This window comes from Pseudonaja textilis, chromosome 2 (assembly GCF_049901715.1).
Source record: "Pseudonaja textilis isolate UNSWEBS1 chromosome 2, rPseTex1.2, whole genome shotgun sequence".
Taxonomy (NCBI): Eukaryota; Metazoa; Chordata; class Lepidosauria; order Squamata; family Elapidae; genus Pseudonaja; species Pseudonaja textilis.
In genome coordinates, this window is record NC_141991.1 from 160,609,671 (window position 1) to 160,627,957 (window position 18,287).

At 38.5% G+C, this 18,287-nt stretch overlaps 1 protein-coding gene across 1 annotated transcript; it reads right to left on the bottom strand.

Annotated features, from left to right (window-relative positions):
- Window positions 1–4,778: 4,778 nt before the first annotated feature.
- Window positions 4,779–14,298, bottom strand: TPI1 (triosephosphate isomerase 1). The gene is made up of 7 exons (XM_026713364.2): window positions 14,116–14,298; window positions 10,832–10,955; window positions 10,672–10,756; window positions 10,407–10,539; window positions 7,570–7,655; window positions 7,320–7,407; window positions 4,779–5,353 (listed from the first exon to the last, which is right to left on the bottom strand). The coding sequence occupies exons 1-7, from the start codon at window positions 14,225–14,227 to the stop codon at window positions 5,235–5,237; spliced, it is 747 nt and encodes a 248-aa protein (XP_026569149.1). The 5' UTR covers window positions 14,228–14,298; the 3' UTR covers window positions 4,779–5,234.
- Window positions 14,299–18,287: the final 3,989 nt, after the last annotated feature.

Below are 18,287 nucleotides of genomic sequence, written 5' to 3' on the forward strand. Positions count from 1 at the left end.
CTGCTCTTTTAACATGAAAATATGATTTTGTTGCGTGCCCCAAAGGATATGTCAGTGAAGTGACAGAAGACATAAAACATGTAGTAGGGTTACATCTACAGAACAGGTAACTGCACTCTTGAGAAATCCAATACACTTGTGTAGCAAATACATTTGCAACATGGGTAAAAATCCTTCCTAAAAGCTAAATACATATAGTTCAAAGAAGATAAAATGCTGGGCACTATCAAGTGTAACTCGAGGGCTGAACAGGGAGTTTATCTAGTGCTTGGGACCCAAATGGCTACACCATCTAGAAGCTCAATGAGATGAAGACTCCAAGACTTAAGAGGAACGTATGGCAAGGTATAGAGCTACAGAATCTTTTGTGCATGGATTCCTAAGGAAAGACCACAAGCAAGTTGTGTGGAAAAGATGGTTTAAAATAGTTTTGAATGCTTCCATGTACATAGTAAACACAGCTAATGAATCAGGGTAAGCAGTCTTTTTTGACTGGTGGGAACATTAGAAGTTGGAGAACCTGTTGTAAATTTCCATACAAAATATATGAATATTTGCCTGTTCACGTAAGAGCTATGGCTGGGAATACTCACAAAATAGTTACTAGAAGACTAATTGATAAGATCTTCAGAAAGACAGTGTAAAAATTGAACGAGATTTAAGGATTCTGTTAAGACTATTCCCAAGATATACCTTAGGTATGGTAAAACAGGAACATCAAAAGAAAGTGGGAAATAAAAAAGCTGTTCTATCAAGCCATATAGAATGTTTTGAGACCACTTGCCACCAATTATGCAGGGTGTGTCTGCATTTAGTCCTGAAGGAGTATCACAATTTAATCAGTTGTGCATGAAGATTAACACTGGAGTAGTATTCTGGACAGGTTCACTGTGATTAGGGTTGCATTGGATTTTAAGAATAAGTCTGAGCTCATTTATTACATCTGAATGTAGTTGGCTTGTTTCTGGTTTATAATATTGTGGTAGCTTTTATACTAGTTTGCACAGATCTTATGATTTAGTTAGTATCTTGTGTAAGATGGGTTTCTTCTTTGGAGAATAGTTTCATACTTTAAAAAAATGTTTGTGAATGTTTTTGTTCTTATCAGTTACTATACATGAGGCATTTTTATTTCAGTCTTAATAAATCCCAGCAAATTAAAAAATTGGGAATTATCTCCTCCCTGGAAGCTAAGATTCCAAACAATTTGTCAAGACTTTCCTATCTCATCTCCGTATGTTCTTTGTCCCTTCTTACTCTGAGCATGCCCTCAGTTGGGAAAGTCAACTCCAATTCTTTTATGAACTTTGCCCTTGTTCTTGATGGCCACTATGTAATATTGTCTGAAATCCAAAATCATCTGTCCTCTTTCGTACATTACCATTATAAGACATAGGATTGATCAAACTAAATGAAATATGACAATTCAATTATTTATTCCCTGTAATTGGATTAAAAGTTATGCAATCTGCTGAATAAAGTGTTTATGAAATAACTTATCAGTTTAATATTTGACTTTGTGAACATATTAAGAAATCAGGCTACAACTATTTTTGATATGCCGTAGCAAAGGTCACAAGGCTTTTGCTCAATTTTTCTGTGATGTGACTGTTAATAGAGAAGATTCTTGGCCACCAAAATGCAATTTACCTGATATATAGTTCCAAAAATTAAGACATTTATATAGTCACATTCATCTTGTTAAATTCTATGCAGTGTACAGATTAAAAGCCCAATTCAAACACCTGCCTGATTCATGTATGATTTTTGATCTAGTAAGGGCTATGATTAAAAATAAATTTCTGAATACCCAGTTAGAGATGATACGTTACAGATAATCTGATTTCTTCAATTTAGCTCTTTATATATACTGTATATTTGAATCCTATATATACACGTCCTATTGATCTCAGTGGGGCTTAATTGCTGGGTGTACAGATTCAAGTTTGACCCCTTGATTATGTCAACTTAAAAAACAAAACATGCAGTAGGTTTAATCCTTTTGGCATTGTATTAAGATTTGAATCCAACAAATTGAACTGACAGATACTTTAGCTGACAGCCTCTTCAAACAAATCCAGTATCACAACAGGCTGTTCTCTGAATTAAACCAGTGAGGTGCAAACCACATTGTAATCTATTCAACAGATCTGGGGCAGGAGCCAAAGTATGTCCAAAGAATGCGACAGGATCACAGCCCAGCAAAGAGCCCAAGTTTCTAATATTATTACCATATCCTTGATCTGGACATGGAATAAACATTTAGATCAGCATTTTTCAAATGTGGCAAGAAAAACACTGATCTAAACAGAGGAGCATCAAAAACAGCTTTATCCAAATTCAGTGACTGAATAAAATATATTTTCACCTTGATAAAATTTGTACAAGACAAGTTGATTTCAAAGTGCAGTTGCTGTAATAGATGCTGCCTCTACCAATATTTTCTTTGCCAATTTTGCAAATTAATTCCTGAATGTTATATCAATTTAGCATTTAATTCAGCAAATATCTTTAACTGACTTATATTCTTGCTTATATATCTGCTTTTGCCAATGTGCACGAAAAATGTGACAAGCATTAAATGCACAATAGAGAAATGAGTTGTGAAGATATCTGATATGCCATGAGCATGGATAAAACAAACCTTTTATGAACTTTTTATTGAGAATAGAGAAAAGTGAAGTGGTTTATAGATTTGATAAGAGAATAAGGAGTAATCAAGGGGCCAAAGGGATTTTTATAATATTAATGAGGGAGACTGGATAACACGTTAATTTTTGTTGCAAAGGAAGTCAGAAGCCATGTTTTTTATTTTTCTCTTATTTTTTTTAATCTTTATTCTTACTTCATAAATTTCATTTTGTTTGAAAAAGTATTTAATAACAATTAAAGAAGTGAGACAAAGTTCAGAAATCAATGGGACTTCCAGCAATTATGTCTTTAATTTCTCCCTCTAATGCTCAAATTATTTTTGCAAAGACACAGGTAATACTTGAAGATGTTGATAGAAAATAGTCTGAAATTCCTACTTAACCATAATCTAAAGTTAGTTGATAGCTTTCTTAGAAACAACCCAAAACTTTTTGGAGCTCTCAAGAACTCTGGCTAGATTAAAATAAAACCTGGAACTATAGTCTTGGTCAGCTGGAATGGTTAATCTCAAATTTTAGCAATATAAAAGTCAGATATTATTTTTGTTTCTATCCTAAAGTGAAACATATTCCAGTAATCCACTGTAGGCCTTTTGCAACCGATTCTGCCTGCTAGGAAAAAAAGGGGCAGTGCTCCAGAATAAGCAAATATTGTCTTGTGGGGTCACAAAAAATACTACAGGATACCATTTTTGCCATCTGCATCTTAAGTTACTCTAAAAGTTTTCAAATGTATGTGGGGAGAGAGCAAGGAGTATGTAATGGGTACGTGAGAATGACCCTGGGAAACAGGAGGAAGAGCCATAGCCTAGATATGCAAAAGCTACCTCAGTCTGTAGAAGGGACAGGAAGCACCTCAAAAGGGATCCTCACCATTTTTCTGGAAAGGAGGAAAGTCCTTTAAGACTGGCAAGATTTTGTTACTTTAACCTTACAATAAAAGGATCTTAGTACTCATGGTTTGTGCTTCTTTCCAGACTACCTCAAAGGGCAATACAACACTCTCACATTGCCTACAATTCTGCCTAAAATACTGATTAGTTTTGAGTAGTGTCATATAAAATTATTTGGAAATTAGACACATAATTTGAAACATGACTATATCCCAGTAAAAGCAAAAACAAAAACTCCAACCTCACATTTCCTTTATCAATCCACATTTTACCTCTAGCAAAAGTTCTCTCACGAGGGACAGAATAAATGAAGCTCTGCAGTAGACTTCTCCAAGCTATACTTTTTGCATCCTCTTTTAAAACTTAAATCTTGGAATAATTAAAATTTATTTCATGCCTGCTTTTGATAAAAAGCACCCCATTCTGTGGTCGTAACTGGTTGCATCCGGTTGTAATGACGTATCCCTGCTTTCAACCAATTGAATATGGCCCAATGATATATACATGTAAACCATATCCCCAACATGCATGGATGTTTGCTTCTACAATTACTTTGGATATGTTCTCAGTATAAACTGTTTTCTTAATAGCTTTTACCCTTACAGCACCATTTATGACAACCAAGAGGCTTGAAAGCGACAGACCCTATGTCAAATATTCTCATCCTACTCAGTATTGAGCCTTCTCAATTTTAGAATAGGGCAACAAACATTTAGAACTGTGAATGCCTTTTGACTTCCATATAATCCTAATGACGACTCTGTGAATAATCCATGATGCCTAAATGTAACTTTGGGGAGATATGAGGCACTTTTTAAGCAGAATCCCATTCTTAACACAGGGAGAGCAGTTTTGCACCGAACTATCTGTGGTTAGGTGTTGTTTGAAAGACAAAGAAATGGAACTAGTAGTGTTTGATGGAGTTTGAAGACATTTCATAACACTGCTGTGGAGCTGACTATCAACCACTGATATGTCAGGCATAGGGAAAGAAGAACTGAGCCTTGATTCTTGCCTTAAGATCTTGAGAAATCCTGTCAGTGTGTTACAGGCATTTTCCCTTAAGCATATGCATAGTTTCTTATGTCCAGTTCCAATTCCTAGCTCGCTGGAACAGAACCAGCATGATAAGGAATGAGAATTCAGCATTCTCTAAAAATGTGTAAAAACTCTTATGTATATCAAAAGCTTTTGAGATGTTTTCCCTCAAACAACAATAATAGTTCCTACACACTACTTTCCATTTGTTTATTTCTAGTTATACCAACGGCCTAGGAGACACGGAAGGAATATACAACTTACAGGCAATTACAAGCCACTAGGCACAGAGTCCAAATTAGGTGAACCATGAGGTGAACACCTTCCTTAACAAGGCAGATGTCCCTCTAGAGCAGAAGTTTGGAGTGGAAAGAAAATAGGCCTGACTAGTTTACAGAGCCTAAAAACCAAGGCAGGAAGCCCCTCTCACAAGTACAGAGGAAGCAAATGAAATATTGCTTTTATGAAGGAACACAATATTCATATATTGGCATCCATGTTTAGCAGCAGAGGTGAATGATAAAGGTGGGAAAAGGGATTGAAGGTGAGGCCATTTCACTTGAGTGCAAGTGTATCTTTACAGTATTTCTCTTCCAACCAGGGTTGGTTCTCCCTCCAGCTTTTTTTTATTTCAGGTTCTATAGAGTAGGTTTCACTGTTTTGCATTGATGATGCTTACAAATTCAGGCTTCAGGGAAGCCCCACCAACAAGAAAGCCATCTACATCATGTTGAGAGGCCAATTCTTTGCAGTTGGCAGCAGTAACTGAACCTAGAAAGAATAAAATTTCATTTAGGAAAAGAAAAAAAAATGCAGAACGTAGAATACAGTAAGTAGAAACAAAAAATGCAAGGTGTTTCATCATTTTTTAAAAAAGATAATGCCCCTAACAAATCCCCATGCAAAGCTTTTGGGAAAGATGGAATTTAGTTTAATCAGATGGGCTTAGGCAACTGGCATATGGTGGAGTACAATCTGAAAGAGATATATAGACAATCCTCAAGTTACAATGGCTATTGGGACCAAGATTGCCATAGCTAAACAATACAATAAAAAAGCCTATTACATGACTGCATCGATTAGTGACAGCAATCCTGGCTGCTGTCATAACCCCAAAACATGCAAAGTGGGAAGTGGTGGGATATTACCTGGGAGGGGGGAGGAAAGAGGGACCTGGGGGAAACCTGGAGGCTTGGTGAAGGTTGCATGAGAGTTGGAGAATGAGGGTGTTGTGGTGTGGCGTGTGAATGTAGAGAAGCTGAGGGCACAAGTCCATGTGAGTGTGGAGATACCAAGGGAAGGAGGTTGAAAGTACAAGAGATACTCAGAGGAGGGCGTGGGTCCATACAAGTGCATGGAGGCCAGGGTTGATACGAGTGCAGAAAGGCCATGTAGTGTGTGGCACGCTTCATAGGAAGGCAGGGGAGGGGATTTACCAGAATGACTTGCAACTTTCCCTCCTGGCTTCTCCATTGACTTTGCTTGTGGGAAGCTAGCAGGTGAGGTCACAAAAGATTATCAGATTGCTTCAGGACATCAAAACCATCATAAGTGCAAGCTGGTTGCCAGGCACCTGAATTGCAATCATGTGAGCACAGGGGCAGTGCAATAGCCAGAATGTTTGAGGGCCAGTAATAAGTTTTGTTCATTCAGCCCTGTCCAAACTGAAAGGTTGCTGAAAAAGTGGTTGTTGGACTACAGGTTGCCCTTGAAAATCATCCAGAAGCTTCATCTGATCCACAATGCAATGGCACATGCAGCTCCAAAATTCACCTGCACTATAAACCACACTGGTTCTCACATTCTGAGTGCAGTTCAAGGTGTTAGTTATCACTTTTAAAGTCTTGAATGGCACAGGGTCAAGTTGTCTTTGAGGATATCTGCCCATCCCACCAGATCCAACAGGATGGGAATGCTTCAGGTCCCCTCTATCAAATGATCTCGTAGGACCTATTCTGCCTAGGAGGCAAATCTAGTTTTCCACTAGCACTGGGCCAAGACATGAATTGAACCCAGCGCAGACACAGTTGGTGCAAGGCTGTTATTTATGTTTAAATACCCATCCATTTTACAAAAAGCAACTCTGGATGTCATACATCAATCAAATTATTATGCTGTTTGGCTAGAGCTTGATGGCTTTTAATGGAGGAGGGAAGGTATTTAATATATTTTATGGATTTAGGTATTGTTAGTCACACAGCATTACACTGTATACCACACGCAGTCAAACCTTTAAATTCTTATCAGAAACCTATTCAATACGTCAAGCTTTGTAATTTACTTAAGAGATCTGAACCCCGATTTCCCCCATCCCCCCAAAGTTTGGGGAGAGCCACATTACTCTCAAACAAATAAAGCTGTTTCAACGAATACCAGAGATGCTGTGCTTGTCTGAATGAAGCATTTTTCCAAATAATTTTGGAAGTATCTATAGTCTTACTGTATATCACTTCTCAGCTGCTTGTTTCTCCATAAAATATCATCTCGAATCATTCTCTTCATTAAAAAAAAAACTTTTTTCAGATCCCAATTCTGTGTAGGTGAGGGTGACCAGGATATCATTAAGTATACTCCCAATTCAGGGTTACATTGTTTATAAAAATGAATCCGTCAAATATCAATGCTCTATTATTACACAGACATCAGAAATAGGGAGCTTGATATGCATTCAGGAAACAAACTGGCAAATTGTTACCACAGCATCATTATGCAATGATCGAGGACAGATTCTACATACCTCCATAGATGATTCGAGTTGACTGTGCAACGGCTTCGGAAACATGGGTCTTCAGCCAGTTCCTCAACTTGTCATGAACTTCCTGAGCCTGCAAGAGAAAGTAGGTTAAAAAAAGTGGGTTTTTAAGAAGTTGTATTGTCATGTAGCTGCAGACATCTTGAAGTGAAGATAAGAGATGCTATTCACTTGGGGAGTCTCTAAAAAAGAGACCCAAGGTTTGAAAACAGGATGTCCCTAGACACTTTCATACCTGTTGGGGAGTTGCCGTTTTACCAGTTCCAATGGCCCAAACTGGCTCATAGGCAAGAACCACTTTACTCCAGTCCTTCACATTGTCTGGGGAAAAAAACAAAGCAAATAAATGTTATTTAGGAACTGAGAAAAATCCCACATGGTAGAGAGGGGAAGAATGATTAGTCCTCTGATTGTGTCTTGCAGCTTCCCTCCATGCATTTCTATGGTTAGCCAACAAAGACTGACAACAAGTGAGGCAAATGAAAACACAAGGACAGTTACCCTAAGTAACAACAAATCAGTCATAGCAATGACTCTTTACCTCTGGAGCCCTTGTTTTTGACAATGGGCATTAGTATATCCAGCAGTTAACATAACAAGCAACACATTCTGATTTACCTAAAAGATCTGTTAAGATCTATGATGTAAGACTTTCTGAGCATGAACTATGGCATTTTATGCCTAATCTAGAATAATTGTCTGATTACTTTAACAGCAATAAATGTGTTTTACTGCTCTAATCTCCCTAGTTGGTGGGAACTTAATTAAAACAAAAACCAAGAGACTTTTGCTGTTTTGAATAAGTCAGGAAGGATGGGGGAGAGATGAGAAACTCCCTCCCTAGGGGACTTCCGGCTTGAGTTCCTTCGCTGATAGACCGAAACCGCGATCGTGCACGGTTTCGATCTGTGCTCGCCGCCGGAGCGCCCTGAGCCGGATGGTATCGGATCTAAGCCACCCCGTAGAGGTGGTGAAGAGGGGGAAGACTGCCAGCAGGGTTGAGGAGAGCCGCATCTCTCCTCCTCAGCTGGCCATTACTCCCTTTCCTGAAGGCGGTTGCAGTGGTGGTCAGAAATGGTCACCTCAAAGAAGATCTTGACCGGAAAAGAATGTGCAGGAGGAAGATAAGAGAAAGTCTTGGTTGACCGGGTTAAACTGCAAAAGCAACAATGCAAGGTACCCTGGAATTTAAACTATAAAAAAAATAACATTGTTCCCAAAGAGGATTTTGAAGGAGAGATAGAAGGGAAAGGATTTGGTGTTGTTTTTTTCTCTCTTCCCTTCCATATACTGACAGCTAAGAGACTTAAGCAAGAAATTGGAAAAAAAATCCACTTTGACATCAACAGGCATTTAAGCTGAAAATAAAATGTCAAAGGGATAATAAAGATTTCTGGATACTTAAAAGCTTTCAAAAGCAGGAAAGGAGAGAAAAAGAATAAAAGGGCAGGATCTGGAAAAATGGAGGAGACTGCCTGGAATTAAAACCAACAAGATTCCTAAAAGATACATTTTAACTGAAACTTGGCAACAAAATAGAACCCCAGGAAGAGAAAGTGGAAAAAAGAAGTAAGAAACATCTTGGGATTATTTGGATTACTTGGTGATCTCTGGATTTTTGGTTATTGCATTTAAATGACTAAAATCAATCGGGTGGTTGTTTAAAAGTGTTTAAAATGGCACCACTTTAAGAAGAATTGAAAATGGAACTTTAGAAAGTACAAAGAAGATGCACAAGAAAAGAGAAGTTATTTTGGCTTCGTACTTCAACTCTTAGAAATGGAGATCTGGAACTATGAGAAACAACAGGAAATGCTTGCAGAACAAGAAGATTGAGACAAAGAAGAAGCCATCTTTAATGAACAAGTAATTTTATGTGGGGGGAAAAAAGGAAAGAGGGGGGAAGAGAACAAAAAGTTTAAGATTTGTTTGAAAAAACAACCAAAAAGAAGAATAGTTTGAAAAATAAGTATATTAGAAAGCAACAGAAGAAGGAAATACAGAAGAGAGAATTAGAAGTAGAGAGACAAGGGGGTAAAAGGGGGAGAGACAAGAAGAGAGGGAAGAAGGAAAGGAAAAGAAGTTATAAAGGACAGAAACAAGATATAGAAAAATAGGGCAAAGCTCTAAGAATTGAAAGTATAAGCCTATTTAGAGATAATGGGTGAAAACTTAATTGTAAAAGGGATTCTGCAAAGGTACATAAGATAGTATTGTTATATTACAAATAGAAATAATTTTAGAAAATATGCTTAAAATGATGGATAAAATATTTATCATAATCTAGTGGAATGTTTGTTAATAAATGAAATAAAGTGAATAAGAGAATTAAATTAGAAAAGGATGGAAACATTTTAATTATTAATGATTTATAAAATATAAGTGAAGAGAAATATGGAAAAAAAATTAATTATGAAAAGTTTATAAGTGTTCCCAAGGAAGTATGATATTTAATTGAAAAGAAAGGTAAAAGATGTTAAGATTTTAATGAATATTAATGATAGAATTGAATTGGAATGGAATGAGTGTTTTATTTACATATATATATATATAATCTTTTTTTAAGAATATAGTGTGTATTTTAAGAATGTACCAAGCAGAATTCAATTGGAAGTTATGTATTGTATTGAATGTTATAATCTTAAAGGTATACATTGAAGCTTAAATAAGAGTTGAATGGATAAAATTAAAAGATATAAAGGTGTCATACTCCAATTAGTAACTACAGGAGAAAATTTGTTTAATAAGATAATATGAAATTGAAACAGAACAGACAAAAGTATAAATCTAATGATTTGAATTGAGATCAGATAATCAAAACAAAATTGAGAAAATTAAAAGAGGGGAAAAACTATGTAGAAAATGTAAAACAGTAATAAGATATGGAATAGAATACAGAAATAAACATGAAATTGAGTTTGTGTCTGTATGAAGAAGTGTAACCCGGGACCATGCTATTTTAAAAAAAAGATGTTTTATTTGTATTATGTTCTTTTTGTGAAAACCCAAATAAAATTTTCAAAAAAAAAAAAAAGTAACTCCCTCCCTAGAGTTCCTCTCATGGTCTCTTACCAGCAATGGCTTTGGTCTGTTCGAATACCACCTTCTCTGTGATACCAGCCTCTCGCTCATCAAGTTTCTCTCCAATGCAAGCAATGACTCCAAGCCCTTCAGACAAGGCATGGGCCACCTTCTGTCCAATGAGCTGAAAAGAGGCAGAAACAAAGTAAAGAAAACTTATACAAGATTGGTGCATATCCTGGGTTTAAAAAGCCCAGTGCCTGTCATAGATGGCGGTGAAGAAGGAAAAGAAATACATAAAGGTAAAATCACTCACCTCATCTGACTCACCAAAGACATGCCTTCTCTCAGAGTGTCCTAAGATCACCCAGGTGACACCAACATCTTTTATCATGGATGGGCTAGAAAAAGAAAACAGAGGTTTTAGCACACTGCTAGCTTAAAACGTGTGGCTTTCCATAGGCCAGGTAACGTACCTGATTTCTCCTGTAAATGCTCCTTTAGGCAACTTGTAACAATTCTGTGCAGCCACCCCAATCTTGGCATCAAGTTTCTGACGGGCAAAGTCAAGGTAAATGGAAGGGGCACCACAAACCACCTCTGGAACAAGAAAAAGAACACCATGTGGGATAAAGCAGAAACTTAAAATGCCCTTTCAATTGCAGACTTACCATTTATTCATTTGCATTCAAATCTTCTATTCATTTATGGCATTCATAGGATACATGTAATCCCCAAATCCCATCCCTTATTGGCCCTTGGCCTTTATAACCGGTGTAACCTTACAGCTATATCATAAAGCAAGGGCCTTCAAACTTGGTAAATTTAAGGCTTGTGGACTTCAACTTCCAGAATTCCTGAGCTAACATGACTGGAGGAGGAATTCTGGGAGTTGAAGTCCACAAGTCTTAAAGCTGTCAAGTTTGAATACCCCTGTCATAAAGCATCACCTGCACTTAACGCTCTGATCTTACTACTCAAATCAATGTATTTTTAATTGAGTATATTTGCCTAAAGGTAATCAGTTGTGATGAAATGTAGTAAGAAGGTAGATTCTCAGAAGAATGCATTCCAGAGAAGCAACAACTTAATTCAGAGGATTTCTGAGAAAAAGAGGGTAAAAACAGACCCTCCCTAATGGTTCCTTAAGTATAGGCTTCATGTGGGTAATAGTTTGCTTTAGTTGGGCATTGTTCTATTTACAGGTGTGGAACAAAGAAATTTAGTTGGAAGATTCATTACATGTCTTTCTTGATTTTGGGATCTGACAACAATCAAGAGATTGGAGCCAGCACAGGCACCCTAACCAGGAGGAGCACCTTGGAAGAGTTTTATCTATATCTTGCGCATAACTGCTATTCAAATATTCTATACATTTCTCTTACCAGCCCACTGTTATCCTTCAGAAATAGCAGAGGTGCTTTTCATATAAGTTTCATACCAGCCTGACCTATTGTTGTAGTAGCTTGGTTTGAAGTTAAGAGGTGATATTCATCAGAACCTAAGAACAAATGCCATCTGCTGATACTTGCTTATAATCTGCTATTACAGTTCAGTCTGAGCAAATAAAATGTTGCATGCACTCTACTACGCAAGAAGCCACTAAGTACCTTTGATTTTCTCCATAAAAATTTCATAATTAACTATTTTAGGCAGACAGAATCAAAGGTTTTTAAATGAAGAAGTGAAGAATTATAGTAACTCTTTTGATCTGTATGGCTCTGCTTGCCAGCTCTATTCTAAGGTTCATAAGCTTCATTGATTTGTCATTTTGTGTAGATAAAAGCCACAAATGAAAGACAGCAGGAAGTTAAATGAATTGTTGCACTAGTGATAGGAAAACATTTCATTCCATTTAAGAACCTGAAGGCTAACCATCAATTAAAAGTTACCACTTAGGTGAACAAATAGCCTGCAGCTGCATACTTTGTATGTGCCATGCAGTTATAAAGCTGGAAGAAAACTTTGTGAGTGAATGAAAAAGAGAAGGTAAAAATAAAGCTAAGCCTAGTAGCTTCTTTATAATAGTGAATTATAACCTCAGTTAACATAGGCCTGTCTTTATGTCTTATATTTTAGGAAAATATAGGAGGGGTAAGCGCTTGTGTTTTGATGATTTTTTTTCTATGTATACTCCATAATTGTGTTTTTTTAAAAACCAGGCTGAAAAATCATAGGAAAGAGACTATTATTGTGGTATTCTATTCAATACAGATTAGTAATGTAGACCAGGAAATGCAGAACCATTCAAATGTAGTTTACCCAACTAAATCAAGCAAGCAGCACTATATAGAAGAGGTATTAATAGAATGAGTATCTGGGTCAATAAATTGTATCTTTTATACTTCATCCCTTCTCCTGACCTTTAGCAGGCTATAGGGATAAAGTTTCCAGTTCCAAGTACAGTAGCTGATATTTTTAGGCAATACTCTAACACCTATATTTAGGAATCTTTCTCCTCCAGAGCCTTTGACATTTCCTTCTAATATCACTTCAGAAACTGCACTCCTTTCTCAATCCACCTTGCCCTTTCCGTTTTGACCGAGCTAGCAGAGAACTTGCCAGAAGGGTCTGGTTCCGTCTGATACTTTCAAGTCATTGCTACCAGAGGAATTCTTACTGGGTTTTGCAAATAGCATTAAAAGGCATTTTTTTAGCGTTCAAAGCAACATGCCAGGTTGCTATCTTCCTATAAAGAATGGGCTCTAGTATTAAAAGGCACCGGATGTATCATCCTCTTTGACCGCTCTGCACAATTCTTGTTGGGCAACCTGTTTCACTTAGTATCACTTAAAAGACTGTTGGATTCACTTACATGAAAGAACTGAAGGTTCACAAGCAGATTAATTTAGCAATCCCTATCCTATTGCTTCATTCTCAGAGACCAGATGGAGTCTTTAAACATGAATATTACTGTGATTTGGGCAAAGCTGTGGCTGCAAATAGGCCTAGTCATCATAAGGCCTGCCAATACAGGAAGCAAGTTGTAAGGAAGATAACATTCTAAACTGGTTCCTTGAAACCAATTTTATGATTTTTGTTATTCATGTATTTTACTTAAAAGTTTAAATTATATAGCTTCATTAGCTTAGCTAAAATTATCATTTCTTATATTTGGTCTTGAATGTTATAACCTAGCTGCACGGGCAGTTAAAACAGACGACTCCTGGCTCACCAGCTTCTGCAGAGCCTGATTCTGTCAACAAGAAACAAACGCTAACATAGTAGGATTTATATAGGTTTTTAGGGAGTCATTTTGTGAGATTGACAGGAATATAAATCGAATAGCTTCTCCAGCCCAGCCCAGCCCAGCCCAGCCCGAATCTGCTTTTCTCAAACAGCCGATTGTCCTCAATTCATTCTTATAAAGCTCCCCGGTCTCGGAGGTACGTGCAGGCGGTCACACAAGCAGCAGGAGGGCTTTATTTAGGCGCGGCCACGGCGGGTACCTCCTCCGCGTGGCGAAGGATGCTGTGCAATTGCCCGCCGGACAAGAAAACGCTGCTTCCCCGGCCAATTGGAGAGAGGGAGGGGGGACCGGCAGGAGCTCTTGAGGTTAGGTGAGGCCCCTTTCCCACGCCCAGGAAACCCACTGTCCGCTGTCGATAATGGGGGACAGCGACGGGATGCAAGCGAAGGAAACGGGGCTGCTGCTCTTGCAAGGCTCCTCCTTTAGGCAGAACTCACGGTACTCCCCCCATCCCTTCCCAAGACAAAAGCTCTTCCTTTTCCCTTTCAGCCGGCAGTAAGTCCTCCTTACCGGTCTCTGCAGGGACCTTAGCCTCATTGAGAGTGTGGATGAGCTCCGAAAGGCTTTTCTTGTCGCCATTCATCTTCCAATTCCCGCCCACGAAGAATTTCCTCGGTGCCATGATGGGGGTGCCTGGGCCGTCCGCTCGGAAGCTTCGAAGGAGAGGAGAAGGTCAAAGAACGCAGCGGCAGCGAGGGCCTCCTCGCTCCAGGCGCCTTTATAGAAACCCGGGGAAGCCCGCCCCGCCAACCAGCGACGTTGCGCAAGAGCGCGCTCCCACGATTGGCTTCTCGCTTGGCCAGTAACAAAATGGGAGGCGGAGGCCGTGTTTTCCCGTTTTGGCGTAATCGCGAGAGTTCTGGCTTGTGACTGAGGAAGCGAGGGCTTCTCTTGCGGAGACGGGGTGGTGGGTATTCCTGTACGGGTTACGCTTTGAGCGACAGTATTACGTATTTTATAATCTGGCCCTGAGGTAGAAATCGCCCGAAATCAGCAGCACGCGCAGTTCAAATCCCTGCCTGTTTAGGGATAAAAGATGCATACATTGGTTTACCCAAGCAAATTCAGCATTCCCCCACCCCTACTTACTCTGACATATATTATTCAGCCGTTCTGGACAAAGTTTGCTGAGTTTCACAGATTGCGACAAAATATCAGATTTAATGTATATGGTTTTGACCTGTCACTAGCTATCATTGTATATAGCAAGCTACCTAGGAGAGATGCACTTTTAAATCAATCTTCATTACTTGCGCCCTGCGTCTCACACGTGCATACATATACCAGTATCCCAACTACTGCTTCCTCTGCATGATGCACACCAGCATTTCTTACTCCAAGCTGTTGAGGAAGCAGAAATTTCATTCTTCTCTGATGGGACAATGACCAGAATAAAATTCACTGAGTTCATACTCATGTAGGGAAAAAAAAATCTTAAGGATGGATGCCCTAGCTCTTGACTTCCATTTGACTATTTACAGATTGTCTCTGTCTTTGGAAACGTTACATTTCTGGGATTACATGGCCACATGTAAAACATGGTAGGAGAAAAAGTAGGATTCAGATTTTTCACAGCATGGCTTCCTCTTTTTTGCACATATAAGTGGCTTTTTAAATTATTGGGTAAGGAGAATAGGCTCTTCATATACATAGTTGCATGCCAAATCAAATCATACATTTCAACCGAATCCCTAAGTAATTGATACCACCTCCGAACAGGACACTTTTCAACTGAAAAACTTTCTGCAAATGTATACTTATGTGCAGTTATTTACAGATTCAAAATAAGCAGTGAATATGAATGCAAAATTTGAGACACTCAGTACATTTAATTTCTTCACTCTTCCAGGCCAGATAAATTTGGTATCTTTTTTTTAATATAAGTAATAAGATGGCACTCAAATATGAGCTGCAGAGAGAATGCACGAGACAACAGCAAACATGGCAGAAAGATCAAGCAGAGGAGGTGTCATGCTATCCCCTTGCATGGGATGTATCAAACCATTGACAGATAGCTGTGGTGGTGACATTGTGAAATCCTACCAGAGGCTAGGAAGAGCCAGACTAAAAGACAGGACGGAGGCACTGATTATGGTAGCATCAGAATAGGCACTAAGTACCAGATCCATAAAAAGGGAAACTATCATATTAGATAGGACCCAAGGTACAGACTGTGCAGAAATGCCTCAAAAACAGTCCAACACAAAGTGGCAGGATGTAATTTTCAGGCAGGGACAGTATATACTGAACTACACAACTAAATAGCTGGCATTGCGTACAAGACCATTTGCACAGTGAATTGGTTAGAGTCTCCCATGTCCAGATGGAAGATTCCACAGGTTATGGAGAATAAGAGGGCTAAGGTCCTGTGGGATTTCTAGATCCAGATGGACAGGAGGTACTGTTTGGTTGATGGCCAGTCAACCAAACATCGTGGTAATAGACTACCACTATATTTATCATAACCAGACAAGGGTGGTGATAAATGTACCAAGCAATAGCAACATCAGGAAGGAGGAGTATGAGAAGTTGGAGAAGTCCCAGGGGCCGGAGAAGGAATTAGAGAACATGGAAAGTAAAGGCCAAAATGATCCCAATGATGGTAGAGCACTTGGGCTGCAACTTCTAAGCTGGGAGAGTATTTCCAAAAGATCCCAGGAGGTATCAGAGTTCTCTGTCTAGAAGAGTGCAGTGCTGGGAATAGCTAAGATATTGTGTACAACCTCCAAACTCTCAGGCATCTAACAGAAAACTGAAAATTGAGAACAACACATACCACCCATAGGGTGAGAAGGGATTTATTTATATATCAAAACCAGCAGAGCAAGAAGTGGCTGCCGAAGGCAATATATATCAACAATGAGGGCTCAATTTCTTTCCTAACCCCACCTTAGAGGGGAAAAAGCCAGATCTTCAAGATTTTCCTATAAAGAACATTCCAAAACCTCCTCTCTTTTTCTGGAACCATTTTGTTGATTTGAAAGTATGTTTTAAATGCCTGCAAGGAAAACAAGACCAAAAATCTGGAGTAAAAAGACTGGTTACAGGAAACTTTTGGAAATTTCCCAATTTTTAAATAAAAGCTTATTAAGATACATAGTTCTATGCACCTGCAACAGCTGTAATGAAAAATGGGCAATATGGTTGCTTTCATAATGCTTTAGCTTATATTTCATTCCATTCTGAAAGAAAAACAAATTTAGTGAAGAGTGGGAGTTTTTATACTAAGCTATGGAAGAATGAGATGTAAGATATGTGGTTTAAACCCGTGTCATTATCAGTAAAGCCCATATGCTTTGTTCTATCATAAAGCTCCAAAATATTGTACATGCCAATTTTATCCCATTTTGCTAAAACACAGCTACAACCTCTATGCAGTTCCACTTCAACAAAGTACAAAGGTTCAACTTCCTAATCTGGGGACCTTTATCTGTTAAAGAACAAACTTTGCTTCCCCTGAGCCAATTCAGTAAATATTGTAATGGATTTTTACTTTAATTTTTTTGCCAGGTTGGTAGTGTATCCTCAGGACAGGACTGACAAATGGACTAGACCAATCTTAGTGCATTTGATCCTTATATTTAAAGCAGGGATGCTCAACCTCTTTTGTGCAGACCATCAAATTTGGACTTTTCAATTGCATATTTGTAACATTCACTAAAATGCTGGGGACAGGGACAGTTACTAAGATCATTGTTACACAGTTCCTATTTTTCCTTTGTCTCACTTTAAGAATTACTATTTTATTAACAATTTGGATTTTTAAAAAAAGACTTTTGAATATAGCCCTGGGACCTTGGTTTTTGCATTTTGTTTAAAGGCATAAAACCCTTGCAGTGAAAATATTTTTTTGCATTTACATTGCTCCACTTGTAGTTTGTATATAACCTTGAAAGCAAAAGGTAGGCAGTTTCGTAATTCATAGGTCTAAAATAACATTTTCAGGCAACAATGGAATCTTCTAAGGAATAGATTCTTATTTCTGTTGGAGGAGGAAACTAGAAAGAGCAAGAAGGGGATATCGCTTAAAGCAGGGGTGTCCAACCTTGGCAACTTTAAGACTTGTGGACTTCAACTCCCAGAATTCCTCAGCCAGCAAGTCTTAAAGTTGCCAAGGTTGGACACCCCTGGCTTAAAGTGTTAGTACGGCAACTTGGAGTTACCAAATTATGTTCTACTAAAATTCATCATGCATTACATTTTTGCTAACAAACACATTGTCAGGTCCCTGTCGGAATGCTACCATTTTGAAGGGGAGGGGGGAAGGCTCATGGGTTGAAGGCTTTGCATATTTTCACTTTTGCTGTAACTGCTTGGGAATTAGGGAGGAGGAATGGGCCATCTGGACTATCACCATCCAGCCTTGGAGCTATCGGATTTGCCATAGGACCTTGATGGCATCACATTGGCTACTGGATATGGGGCTCTGGGTGGGGTTTGAACAAGGGGAAAATAGCTTAACGCATGGGAATCTTCAGACGCCACCTGACTTCTCTGCAATCGCTTTCTCTCAGTAAAAGTTCTTTTTGAAATGCCAGTTGTTTCAAGAGTTATGCTTTCCTGAGAAGATAGCTGAGGCAGGTCCTTACACACATTCTTTCCAGCAAAACAATGGTTCAGGAATGCTATAGCTAGTTTATAACAAAGAACAGAAGAGACTGGAAGCAATATGAACAGTCCAC

Coding starts and splice junctions, on each gene's coding strand:
- TPI1 (XM_026713364.2), bottom strand. CDS start 14,227: ATGGCACCGAGGAAATTCTTCGTGGGCGGGAATTGGAAGATGAATGGC. Junction 10,757..10,831: donor GCATTTACAGGAGAAATCAG/GTACGTTACCTG, acceptor TTCTTTTTCTAG/CCCATCCATGATAAAAGATG. Junction 7,408..7,569: donor AAACGGCAACTCCCCAACAG/GTATGAAAGTGT, acceptor TTTCTCTTGCAG/GCTCAGGAAGTTCATGACAA.